The sequence below is a fragment of the Carcharhinus amblyrhynchos genome, unplaced genomic scaffold (genome assembly GCF_965287045.1).
Source record: "Carcharhinus amblyrhynchos unplaced genomic scaffold, sCarAmb.v2.hapA scaffold_43, whole genome shotgun sequence".
NCBI classification, from domain to species: domain Eukaryota; kingdom Metazoa; phylum Chordata; class Chondrichthyes; order Carcharhiniformes; family Carcharhinidae; genus Carcharhinus; species Carcharhinus amblyrhynchos.
Genome location: NW_027649784.1, coordinates 3314992 through 3328100, shown reverse-complemented (window position 1 = coordinate 3328100; position 13109 = coordinate 3314992). Strand labels below are relative to the sequence as shown.

Sequence of the window (13109 nt, the reverse complement as noted above, 5' to 3'; positions counted from 1 at the left end):
GGGGAAACATCAGCCTGAATGAAGTGCTGTAGTCTCCTGAAAGGGGAGGCAAGTAGAGTTAAGCAGATGTCTCTGCATTTCTGCTATTTGTCGCAGTAATCCCCAATTTTAAACAGGAGTGTCTGCAAAACAGCAGAGAAACACTTGCAACATGGTTACTGTTTATCACACTCCTGTTCGGGTACACCGAGGGAGAATTTAACACAGACCAATGCATCTAATCGGCACGTCTTTCGGACTACGGGAGGAAACTGGAGCACCTGGAGAAAACCCACACAGACACGGGAAGAGCGTACAGAGTCTGCACAGAGTTTGCTCGTTTTGACGAGTTTCACACAATTCACATGTTGAGTAAATTTTTTTGTTTGATTTGAAAAGTCTTTATTTTTGTAATATCTTTCAATTTGCCTCACAGGACCAGGAGGCGATAACAGGGAAGCCAAACAAAAACGACAATCGATTAAAGTTATTAGTGTCATGAGCAGGCCAACATTAACACTGCAACGAGATTACTATGAAAATTCCCTAGTCACCATACTCCGGCGCCTGTACGGGTGCACTGAGGGAGAATTTAGCACGGCCAATGCACCTAACCAGCGCGTCTTTCCGACTGTGGGAGAAAACTGGAGCACCTGGAGGACACCCACACAGACATGGGGAGAACATGCAATCTCCACACATACAGTGACCCCAAGCCGGGAACCGAACCCTGGTCCCTGGCGCCATGAGGCAGCAGCGCTAACCACAGTGCCACCTTCTAATTAACCTTTTAATGGTGTTTGATTACCACATAGCCTTCAGAATCTTGTGTAAACAGTGAATCTGCTTGCAGACAGAGTGCGTCTTCATATTTGGACTCCGCAGCAAGGTCCGAATCAGACAGCTTCACGTTTGGAGGCACACTGCAGCCTTTGTCCCCGTTTGGGATATTGGGACAGCGAGCCAGTGGAAGGTTCCAGCTGTCGGGAAGGGCCACCCCCTGCCTGCTGTCTGGACGCCGGTGCGAGATAACCTTGTTTCCCTGCGAGTCCTGGCTGAATAAAAGCGACAACATGCTCTGGTCACTGCAAGGCCGTTTAAAAGCCAGCGGTCCGGCAGCGTGGGAGGAATTCTGACGACCCAGGAGTGGTGTGGTTCCTTGCGGCCCCAGAGGTCCTTTCGAAGAGGCTGGGCTCAGGTGTGCCGGGCACGCAAAGACATTTTCCTTATTCTCTGCGGAGGAACCTCTACCCCGTACCAGGTTTAGTTTCCTGGGCGAACATGGAGCAGCCGGCGCCTGGCTTTTCCACAGCCCTCTTTCTTGGTTTGCAGTTCGTGGCGTGGAGGCCAGAGGGCCACACAGCCCTGCTTCGAAACCCTGTGTGCACAGAGCCACTGACCCGACAGGCAGCCAGCTGTCTGAATCCCCTCCCTCGGCAAGAGGAGACCCCGTCGCCTTCCTGTGCGAGATGACACGGTTCCCTTGTGAATCCTGACTGAAATCCGGCTGGGTTAAGTTGTCGGGGGGAACACTTGGAACACAAGCAGAGGCAGTCGATTCGTCCGCACTCCCCCGCGCAGACACCAGCTCGCGTGCAGCAATATTGGAGCTGGTGCTGCCTCTGAAATAGAGATGCTGCCTTTGCTCGATGACCTGGGAACTCTGATCATTCAGAGTTAGGGTAGTGTTGCCTCCTGCCGCCCCATGGAGAAGTTCCCTCTCCTCCGAGCTATCACGTTCCACTCCCAAACTGGCTGGCAACTTCTCCTGCTGGCTTACAGGAGTGGAACAGCCAAGGGCATCGCTGCAGAAATCAGTCTCAATGGCCAGCTGGGTCTGACTTCCACACAGCTCCCTTCCAATGACACCACGACCAGAATCTGCTGAGGCAGCGTCTAGGCACGACTTACGTGGCGGTTCTGTAAGTTTACCTGTGAAAAATAATTGGGAAACAGGAACTTGGGTTTTGATTTTTATTTTAAATTATTGCTCCGCACTGCCCAACCTGCTTAAATGCATCGCTGAGCACAGACTGATAGCCACGTTCTGCACACACGAGGACGGACCCAACCAAGCGGGATCTTGGGTTCATGTCAGGAAGTCTCACGACTTGCCTGGGCTTGCAAAATCTAACTGTCCTGTCCTGTCATGTTACTTCATGGCAGTTTAAAATTAAAGTAATGCTGAGGATTTCTAAAGTAAACCTTAAAAAATACAATGCAGTATTACTAACTAATTTATGTTAATGGTTATTTGGTGTACTGCAGGACTAAAGGCATCTCTTTAACCTGTGCTTAGCCCTCTCTCTACTCACATTGTCTGTACCTGTATAGAGACTTGATTACCTGTAAAGACTCGCATTCCAACCAGTATCTTATAAATTGAGTTTGTGCCTGTTTATGCTCTGTTTGTGAACACAACTCTTCACTCGCCTGATGAAGGAGCAGTGCTCCAAAAGCTTCTGCTACCAAATAAACGTTTTGCACTTTAACCTGGTGGTGAGAGACTTGTTACTATCAATATACAGGATAGAGTTGTGCAGAAACAGGCCAATCAGCCCATCTGTTCCATGCTGGTATTTCTGTCCCACACTCGCCTTCTCCCATCCCCGCTCCATCTCACCCTATCAGCATATCCTTCTCTTCCTTGTGTGTTTATCCCACTAACACTCCCATATATTTCTCAGTGCTACTCACCTCAACTATTCCCCATGACAGCGAGTCCCACATTCTCCCACTCCCCGTGGGAGTGAGTCCCACATTCTCCCCAGTCCCTGGGTAAAGACACCAACATATATTCCACTGGCACAAATACACCACGCCTCAGACATTACATTTCAAAGCATCAACAAGAGGGGAAAATAAAAGCCACTCCTTTTCTCTAATTATTGTGGCTTTCATAATTTATCCTCACCCAAGGGTAGTTTTGGTCTCCTTTTCTGAGGAAGGATGTTCTTGCTGTCGAGGGAATGCAGCGAAAGTTTACCAGGCTGATTCCGGGGATGGAGGGACTGATGTACGAAGAGAGATTGACTAGGTTAGGATTGTTTTCGCTGGAGTTCAGACGAATGAGGGGTGGAATCTCAGAGACTTATAAAATTCTAACAGGTCTAGACAAGGTAGATGCAGGAAGGATGTTCCCGATGGTGGGGGGAGTCCAGAACCAGGGGTCACAGTCTGGATGGAGATGAGGAGACATTTCTTCATCCAAACAGTGGTGAGCCTGTGGAATTCATTACCACAGGAAGTAGTTGATACCAAAACAGTGAATGTATTCAAGAGGCAGCTGGATATAGCACTTGGGAGCAAATGGGATCAAAGGTTATGGGGAAAAAGCAGGATGAGGGTATTGAGTTGGACAATCAGCCATGATGGTGATGAGTGGTGAAGCAGGCTCGAAGAGCCAAATGGCCACCTCCTGCTCATATCTTCTATGTTTCTAAGTAGTCACTAGTCAGGGATTTATTTGGTGCTATTAATTAGCAGAAACCTCCTTCAACATCTGGACTCTAACTGGCCTTGCACCACAATCCCAACAAGCATTGAAGCTTATTTATCATCGTTCCTGTGACCAGGCCCCAAAAGGAGGAATCACGGCAGAGGAACTAACTAATTTATGTTAACGGTTATTTGGTGTAGTGCAGGACTAAAGGATGCACTGAAGCTTGAGGCATCGCTGCAAAGGCTTGACGGGGAATAGCCAGCGCCTGGGAGCCTCCCACCCTAGTATACAGAGGGGTTGGTAAGCATGGAAAACCCCTCGTGCTGTATATTTGGTACAACATAAACACTGAAAACAGAAATTGCAATTGTAAGTGTGGCACCACACACTGCATTGAGAGAAACAGATCTGATTTACACTTGTTGGAAGTCGACTTTGAGCTGTTACGAAATGCACTTAAATAATTTTCACAGATAACGTATATCCATAGGAATTGTTGGTTAGTTTTCACAGAATTCCTACTGTGTAGAAAGAGGCCAATCGGTCCATCAAGTCTGCACCGACTCTCCGACAGAGTCATAAAACAGGCTCAATCCCAACATCTTATCCTGCCAATTCTCCTAACCTACACATCTTTGGACATTAAGGGGCAATTTAGCATGGCCAATCCATCTAACCCGCACATCTTTGGTATGGGAGGAAATCGGAGCACCCAGAAGAAACCCATGGGGAGAACGTGCACACATTCACAGACAGTGACCTAAGGCCAGAATTGAACTCATGTTTCTGGTGCTATGAGGCAGCAATGCCACTATGCTGTGGTGGAAGAGGTAAATAAGACTCCTGTTAGGCACAGCAATCAAAGATTATCAGGAGTAAGTTGGATTGTAGAACTTGAAAAACAGACAAGCCATGATCATGTTAAGTCGTGGATCGGGTTGCCCCTTAGTGTCCAGCGATGTGTAGGTTCAGTGGACTGGCCTTGGTAAATTGCCCCGTAGTGTCAGGGGGACTAGGGTAAATACATAGTGTTGCAGGGATAGGACCTGGATGGGATTGCAGGCCTGATGGCCTGAATGGCTTGTCTCTGCACCCTCGCGATTCTCTGAACCACTGTAACTCAGTGAGAGGGAGCTGTTGAGTTCAATGACAGTTCGTGCACCTGAGCATTTTCAAATGTGTTTGAAATTTTTGTTATCCCACTGCTGTGTCCACAAAACGAAGCAAGGCAAAGCAAGGTTACTGTACCTCCAGACGTTGGAAGGAAGAAGGAAGAGACGGTCGTCTGCCTGACACACTGCTGGAGAGCCCTCGTCTGTGTGAAATTTACAGCCACATCAATGTTGTAGTTCCTTCTGGACAGAGGGCCCAGCAGTTTAGAAACGGAAGGGGGCTGAAAAACAAAATTTAAAAAAATAGGGAAAGTTAGGAATAATCAGCAGGAACTGAAAGCCAGAAACAGTAAAATGGGAATATGTTTGAATGCTCTAATCTGCATCAGTGATTAGGCCCCAGCCAGAATACTCTGGAAAACTCAAGACACTGCATTCGGAATCCTCCAGTTCCACCTATATAAATGGAGACTTTTGCTGCCCGACATTTCCCAGCCATTCCTGCCAACAGGATCTTTCAATCCTAGAAGCCCTGCACTGCAGGAGGAGGCCATTCGACCCATTGAGACTGCACTGACTCTCCAACACAGTGTCTTACCCAGGCCATCTCCCCCATGTTATCTCCGTAACCCCATACATTCACCATGATTAATCCTCCTAACCTACATATCTTTGGACACTAAGGGGCAATTTAGCATGGCCAATCTACCTAACCTGCACATCTTTGGACTGTAGGAGGAACCCAGAAGAATCCCACACAGACACAGGGAGAACGTGCAAACTCTGCACAGACAAAGCTGGAATTGAACACGGATCCCTGGCACTGTGAGGCAGCAGAGCTGAACACGCTACCATTGTGCCATTCTGATCAGGGAGGAGTATTTCCTGCTTACTGTCTGTAATGAAATTGTCAAAGCCCTCTTTGTTTTATGTACAAATCCGTAACGTACAGAAATGGGTGAAGATCGTGTGCGGTTTGACATGGGAGTGAGTCAGCAATCACCAGGTTGGCCTGCACTCTGGAACTGGGCTGGGTTTACCAATGACTAGCTGTATCCTCAGTTACTCTAAAAGCCAAACAATCCAAATACTTCAATAACAGAAAGAATAATTACACTATACAGGCACCCCATTGAGTGGTGACAACTTTTGGAGCAACCTTTCACGGTCAAATGTCCCCAGGAGCTCCACAGGAGTGACAATCAGACACAAGTTCAGCACTGAGCCACATGGAATCATAGAATCCCTACAGTACAGGAGGCCATTTGGCCCATCGAGTCTGCACTGACAACAATCCCATTCTATTCCTGTTAACTCCACATATTGACCCTGCTAATCCCCCCAAGACTAGGGTCAATTTAGCATGGCCAATCAACATAATCCGCACATTTTTGGAGTGTGGGAGGAAATCAGAGCTCCCAGAGGAAACCCATGCAGACACGGGGCACAAGTGTAGACTCCGCAGAGACAATGACCCAAGCTGGGTATCAAACCCAGGTCCTTAGTGCTGTGAAGCAGCAGTGCTAACCACTGTGCTAATGTGAGAAGATATTTGGACAGGTGACCAAACACTTGGCAAATAGGCAGATTTTAACCCCTTAAGAAGGATAGGGGAAGTAAAGAAATGGAGAGAAAATGAGAACGAGAATGGAATTTTTTAAAATACAAGGTTTTGCTCAGGGCGGCACAGTAGGTTAGTACTGCTGCCTCCTAGTGCCAGGGACCTGGGTTCAATTCCTGGCTTGGGTCACTGTCTGTGCAGAGTCTGCACATTCTCCCCATGTCTGTGTGGGTTTCCTCCGGGTGCTCTGGTTTCTTCCCACACTCCAAAGATGTGCGTGTTAGGTTGAATGGCCATGCTAAATTGCCCCTTAGTGCCCAAAAATGTGCACGTTAGAGGGTTGGGCCATGCTAAATTGTGCCTTAGTGTTCAAAGATGTGTGGGTTGGGTGGATTGGCCGTGTTAAACTGTCCCTTAATGTCCAAAGATGTGTAGGTTAGGTGGATTGGCTGTTATAAATTGCCCCTTAGTGTCCCAAAATGTGTAGGTTAGATAGATTAGCCATGTCAAATGTGTGGCCGTTACAGGGATAGGGTGCAGGGAGGGGGCCTGGGTAAGATAGTGTGTCAGAGAGTCAGTAAGTAGTCTGACAACACTAAGTTAAAGTCCAACCAATTTATTTGATAGTAAACTCACAAGCTTTCGGGCTTTGTCCCTTTGTCAGGTGAATGGAGAGTTCTCGATTCTGGTGTCGTCAGACTACTTCCTGTGTTTACCCCAGTCCAACGCCGGCATCTCCACAGCAGAGAGTCAGTACAGATTCGCAGAGCCAAACGGCCTCCTTCTGCACTGTAGGGATTCTATGCTGGACTGGGAGCCACCTACGACAGCAAGCATGGAGGACACACTGGGATTGTTATAGTGTCATTTCACGGATCACTGCTGGGTATTGTCACGGTGAAATGGCCACTCGGACAAGAAGAGGATGTTTGAAACAATAGCACCAAGGGCGAACATCTTTGGAAAGATGGGAAGAAAAACCAAGCATTTTGGACCTGTTATTCCCAAAACAAGGTGACACCAATCCCAAGAGCACTGACCTCCATTTTTCTCCTCTTTAGCTCCCTTGTGTCTAACCAAATCCCACATTCCTCCACCTTCGGGCTTCCCAATTTCTTCTTGCGTTTCGTCGATGACATACCGTAGGATAGAAACTGGTCAAGACAAAAAAAAACACACTAATAGATCACTGCAGTTGGACAGCGCAATATTGGGTGAAGTGGCATTTATCTTGGGCCTTTCCTTCCGGAAAGCAGTCTCAACAACACACTGGGTTAGAGTCCCAACAGGTTTATTTGAGATCATGAGCCTTTGAAGCACTGCTCCTTTATCTGGCAAGTCCATCATTGTTTGTGAAAAGCATGAGCGTCAGTGGTTGCACTTAAACTCTCGCTCAACCCCCTTTTCACTCAACATTACGCACACATTATCCAACAGAATATATAACAATTTTAGGATGGAGAGAGGATTTGTGTTGGGAGTTGGGGAAGGTGAAGGATTGGATCGAGGTGAGAACCATAGAAAATAGGAGTAGGCCATTCAGCCCATCAAATCCGCTCTGCCATTTTGATCATCAAATTCAATAATATCCTGATCCCACCCTTTCCTCCCACATTCCTTTAGCCCTAAGAGCTTTATTCCCATTGGCATGTCAGCTACAACTCCCACCAACTTTTACAGATGCACCGTAGAAAGCAATCTTTCTGGTTGTGTTACAGCTTGGTATGGGCTCCTGCCATGTCCAAGACTGCAAGGAACTGCAAAAAGTTGTGAAGGTAGCCCAGTCCCATCATGCAAACCAGCCTCCCATCCATTGATACCGTCTACACTTCCCGCTGCCTCGTGAAAAGCAGCCAGCATAATCAAGGATTCCCCCCATGCACTCTGGACATTCTCTCTTCCACCTTCTTCCGTCAGGAAAAAGATACCAAAGTCTGAGATCACGTACCAACCGATCCAAGAATAGCTTCTTCCCTGCTGTCAAGAATTTTGAATGGACCTACCTTAAGGTGATCTTTCTCTACACCTTAGCTATGACTGTAACACTACATTCTGTTCTTGCTCCTTTCCTTCTCTATGAATGGTATGCTTTGTCTGTATAGCATGCAAGAAACAATACTTTTCACTGTATGTTAATACACGTGACAACAATAAATCAAATCAAAAATATTTCTTCTTGAAATCACACAACTTCAACTACTTTCTGTGGGAGTGAATTCCACACATTCACCAACCTCTGGGTGAAGAAATTTCATGATGTGGATATGCCGGCGTTGGACTGGGGTAAACACAGTAAAAAGTCTGACAACACCAGGTTTAAGTCCAACCAATTTATTTGATAGTAAACTCACAAGCTTTCGGGGTTTCTCCCTTCGTCAGGTGAATGGAGAATTCTGGCCTCAGACAGAGCTGTGCTTTATATGTCTGTCCTAACCGACTTAGTCTCTCCTCATGTCAGACCTGCCATCCCAGGAATCAGTCTGAGTAAACACTACTGAAAGGATGTGGAGGCTTTGGAAATGTTTATCAGAATGTTGCCCTGTATGGAGGGTATTAGCTATGAGGAGAGATTGAATTATCTGGGATTGTTCTCCCTGGAAAGACAGAGGCTGAGGGGTGACCTGATAGAAGTTTATAAAATTATGAGGGGTATGGATAGGGTGAACAGTTGGAAGCTTTTTCCCAGGGGCAGAAATGACAATTAGAAGGGGGCACAAGTTCAAGATAAGGGGGGTGGGGGGGGGGGAAGGTTCAGTGGAGATGTGCAGGTTTTTTTTTACAGAGGGTGGTGGGGGCCTGGAATGCACTGCCAAGAGAGGTGGTTGAAGCAGACACGTTAGTGACATTTCAGACTTATCTGGATAGTCCCACGAATAGATGGAGAATCGAGGTGGCTGGTCTGGATAGGACAATGTGATCACTGCAGGAGGGCCGAAGGGCCTGTTCCTGCGCTGTACTGTTCTTTGTTCTAAACTTTCACTGTACTCCCTCTATGGCAAGGACATCCTTTCTCAGATAAGGACACCAAAACTGCACACAGCACTCCTGGTGTAGCCTCACTGATGCCGTGTACAATTGCAGCAAAATATCCCTATCCTCGAATCCTCTCGCTATGAAGGCCAACATACCATTTGCCTTCTTTACTGCCTGCTACCTGCACACTTACTCTCAGCAACTGAAGTATGACGATGCCAAGGGAGGAGCTGTGGGGGGGTGGGTGGAGCGGAGAGGGGCGGGGCAGGGATGAATTATAAAAAAGGGGGCGTTTGCAATTATACAACACCTTGTAACCCAGAGGGCATCACGGTCAATTAAACACCACTTGAAACATAACCACCGTCTAAATGTGGCAGCCAATTTGCGCACAGCAAGAACACAAAGCTTGCAATGTCAAAATGGGTAGCTAAACCACGCTTTCTTTTATATTTTGATTTGATTCGTCATTGTCACTTGTATTCGTGTGCTGTGAAAAGTATTGTTTCTTGCATACTGTACAAAGCATACTGTTCATAGAGAAGGAGAGAGTGCAGAATGTAATGTTACAGCCATAGCGAGGGTGTAGAGAAAGATCAACTTAATGTGAGGTAGGTCCATTCAGAAGTCTGACAGCAGCAGGGAAGAAGCTGTTCTTGAGTCAGTTGGTACGTGACCTCAGACTTTTGTATCTTTTTCCCGACAGAAGAAGGTGGAAGAGAGAATGTCCGGAATGTGTGGGGTCCTTAATTATGCTGGCTGCTTTTCCCCCGAGAAAACGGGAAGTGTAGACAGAGTCAACAGATGGGAGGCTAGTTTGCGTCAAGGGACTGGGCTTCGTTCATGACCCTTTGTAGTTTCTTGCAGTTTTGGACAGAGCAGGAGCCCATACCAAGCAGTGATACCTAAGATTTAGGAGCAGAATTCAGCCATTCAGCCCATCAAGTCTGCTCCGCCATTTAATCCTGGCTGCTATAATTCTCACCTGGATGGGAAGCGGTCTACAGTACATCTGTAAAGGTTATATATAAATAATTTTGGGGTAAATATTGAAACAGTCCCAGAGAAAGGCTAAGATTGTTGCCCTTGTATAGAATGGATAGGTGCTGGATGACAGATACAATGGGCTGAAGGGCCTCCAACAGAGTTTAAGGAGAGATTAAATAGAGGTGTTTGAATGTGGTGAGGGATAACAAATAAGGAGAAAACCTTTTCAGAAGCAGGAGGGTCAGGAAAAGGATCAGAGGGTAGTAGGGGAGACGGGGAGAATGTTATTTCTGTAAATGTGGTGATCCAGTGGAAGCCGATTTCAAGAGGAACTTTAAAAAAAATGAAATTGGATAAACACTTGAAAGGAAAAGAAAATCACAGGGCAGTGGTAGGGAGGCCAATTGGGACAACATTTTCAAAGGGAGAGCTAATACAGGTGTAATGATGGGCCGATTGGCCTCTTCAATTCTCACTCCAGATGATATTTCTTCACCTCAAGGTCCAGACTCAGAAAGAAAGGAGAATCACAGGGCGGTGTGGAGGGGGAAAAGAATGGGACCTATTGGGTCAATTCTTTCAGGAGAAAGGGGTGGGGCTAGTACAGGCATGATGGACTGAAGGGTCTCTGAGTGAGCCTCTCTCCCAATCTCATTCCGGACGATTCTTCTTCTCTTCAAGGTCCAGATCCAACTGGAAAAAGGGTAATCAGGGAGCAGTGCGGGGGGCGGGGAAGAAGAGTGGGACCAACTAGGACAAGGTCTTTCAGAGTGGGGTTGGGAGGGGAACGAGAGAGGCTAGTATATACATGATGGGCTGAAGGGCATCTTCCTGAGCTCCTCATTTCTCATTCCAGATGATTTCTCTCCTCCTCCAGGTCCAGATGAAGGGAGTCTCAGGGCGGTATCTGGGTAGTGGGGTGAGGAGTGGGGTGTCTGGGTGAAGGGTGGGGCAGAGGGGTGGATGCTAGTACAGGCATGATGGGCCGAAGGGCCTCTTCCTGATCTCTTCTCCTCCAGGTCCAGATGAAGGGAGTCTCAGGGCGCTTTTTGGATGGCGGAGTGAGGAGTGGGGACTCTGGGTGAAGGGTTTGGGGGGGCTAGTACAGACTCGACTGGCCGAAGGGCCTCTTCCTGAGCTCCTCACTCCTTTCCTTCACCTCCATCTACAAGCGGGAGGGTGAAAAGCTGGAACAGAAGAAGATGGTGATTGAAGCGGGAACCTGAGGTAAAACCGGGGAGTTAGAACCCCGGGCCGGGGCCAAGGTAAACCTGAGGTAAACCCGGGCTGGCAAGTGCCCCGCCTGCCCCTTACCGGCGAGTTAGAAACCCGCTCCCCGCCACCGCCGCTGCTGCTGCCGCCGCTTCAGGTCGGACTCGCTCCCTCTCCCGCCTTCCCCACGCGCTCCTACCTGCCTGCGCGCTGACGTCACAGGCGTCCGCGGCCCCGTGGCAGCTGAATTTACAGATCTGCGGGGGCCCCGGGGCAGGGGGCGGGGTGTGCGCGATGACGTCACGGGCGTCCTCTTTTCCCCCCCCCCCGGGGGGGGCGGGCTCGCGTGCGGCCGCAGTTGGCGCGCCTGCCCCTTGTTGCTAGGCAAGGTGAGGTCTCGAGGGTGGTAGGAGGGGGAAAGAGGAGGCATTGAGAGAGAGGAGGAGGTGGCATTGAAGGAGAAGGAGGCATTGAGGGAGAGGAAGCATTGAGGGGGGGGAGGAGAAGTTGAGAGAGGAGGGAGAGGGATGGAGAAGGAGAAGCTGTTGAGGGAGGAGGAGGAGATATTGAGGGAGGAGGAAGAGGCAGTGAGGGAGGAGGAGGAGGCAATGAAGGAGGAATTGAGGAAGGGGGTGGTGGCATTGAGGGAGGAGGGGAGGCATTGAGGCGGAGGAGGAATTGAGGGAAGAGGCATTGAGGGAGGAGGAGGCAATGAGAGAGGAGGGAAAGGTATGGGGGGGGATTGGTCTGAGGGAGAAGTGGAGGGGGACAAGGCAAAGATGGCTCTGGAGTCACAAGTAGGCCAGACCGGGTAAGGACAGCAGATTTCCATTCCTAGACGGACATTGGAGACCCAGATGGGTCTTTCTGACAACCAGTGTTAGATTCATTCTCACTGCGCCACAGGGTTTTGGGGCAAATCTGGGTGCGTGGAGCTAGATCACAGGTCAGCTAGAATCTAGAAGAGGGGCTAAATGGCCTCCTCCTGTTTCCACCGTCCAATCTCCTCCACTGTAGGCTCAGTGTAATTCCACGGAATCCAGACAGTACATAAGGAGGCCATTCAGCCCATCAAGTCTGCACTGACCACAATCCCACCCAGGTCCTGGCCCCATAACCCCACACATTTACCCTGCTAATCTCCCCTGTCGCTAAGGGAAAATTTAGCCTGGTCAATTCCCCTAACCTCCACATCTTTCAGACTTTGGGACGAAACTGGAGCACCTGGGGGAAACCCAACGCAGACACAGGGAGAACGTGCTGACTCCACACAGACAGTGACCCAAGCCGGGAATCAAACCCAGATCCCCCTGACGCTATGAGGCAGCAGCACTAACCACTGTGCCACCGTGTCACCCCAAGTCTGACAAGCCTAAGTCGACACTTGCCTTTGCTCTTCTCACCTGAGCTCCATTCCTGCCCCCCTGATAACGCAGGGCAGGAGAGAGGGAGTTCTGAAGACTGTGCCTCAGCGCGGGATCCGCACCTTCGATGTTTGGGGGGAGCAATGAGGGTGGGTGAAAAAGCCAGCTGGTGTAGTAGGCAGCACAGACAGAAAGGTGGCAGCAATGCTCCAAGGTTGGAAGAGCGGGCGATGGGCTTTTGCTTTCACTGTCTGTTGCAGTAACAATCTTAATCTTTGAGTGTTGCAGGAGAAACAAGACTGTTTTCCATTCTGTGTTTCTCCCAAAACAATTGCAGCAGTCTGCATTTCCAACGACCAGGGGCAGCCAGCACCAAGAGTGAGGAGGATAATATCAACGATTGTGACGGATAGACTGTGATGGGGAAGTGGGGGGAAGAGGCAGGATTGTTTAGCAAGATAAGCTGGTTGTATGTGTAA

At 48.8% G+C, this 13109-nt stretch overlaps 1 protein-coding gene across 4 annotated transcripts in view; it reads right to left on the bottom strand.

Annotated features, from left to right (window-relative positions):
* Window positions 1–297: 297 nt before the first annotated feature.
* The window catches only part of aunip (aurora kinase A and ninein interacting protein), a 30272-nt gene continuing 17460 nt past the window's right edge, over window positions 298–13109 (bottom strand). The window contains exons 1-4 of one of the 4 annotated variants that reach the window (XM_080181893.1): window positions 11369–11406; window positions 7135–7248; window positions 4670–4814; window positions 298–1911 (exon numbers count right to left, since the gene is read on the bottom strand). In XM_080181893.1, the coding sequence (XP_080038019.1) occupies window positions 770–1911; window positions 4670–4814; window positions 7135–7233 (1386 nt within the window). In that variant the 5' untranslated portion in view covers window positions 7234–7248; window positions 11369–11406 and the 3' untranslated portion in view covers window positions 298–769. Of the gene's footprint in view, window positions 1912–4669; window positions 4815–7134; window positions 7249–8445; window positions 8593–11288; window positions 11296–11368; window positions 11407–13109 lie in introns of those variants that run through there. The other 3 variants (XM_080181896.1, XM_080181894.1, XM_080181895.1) reach the window with 3 other exon arrangements.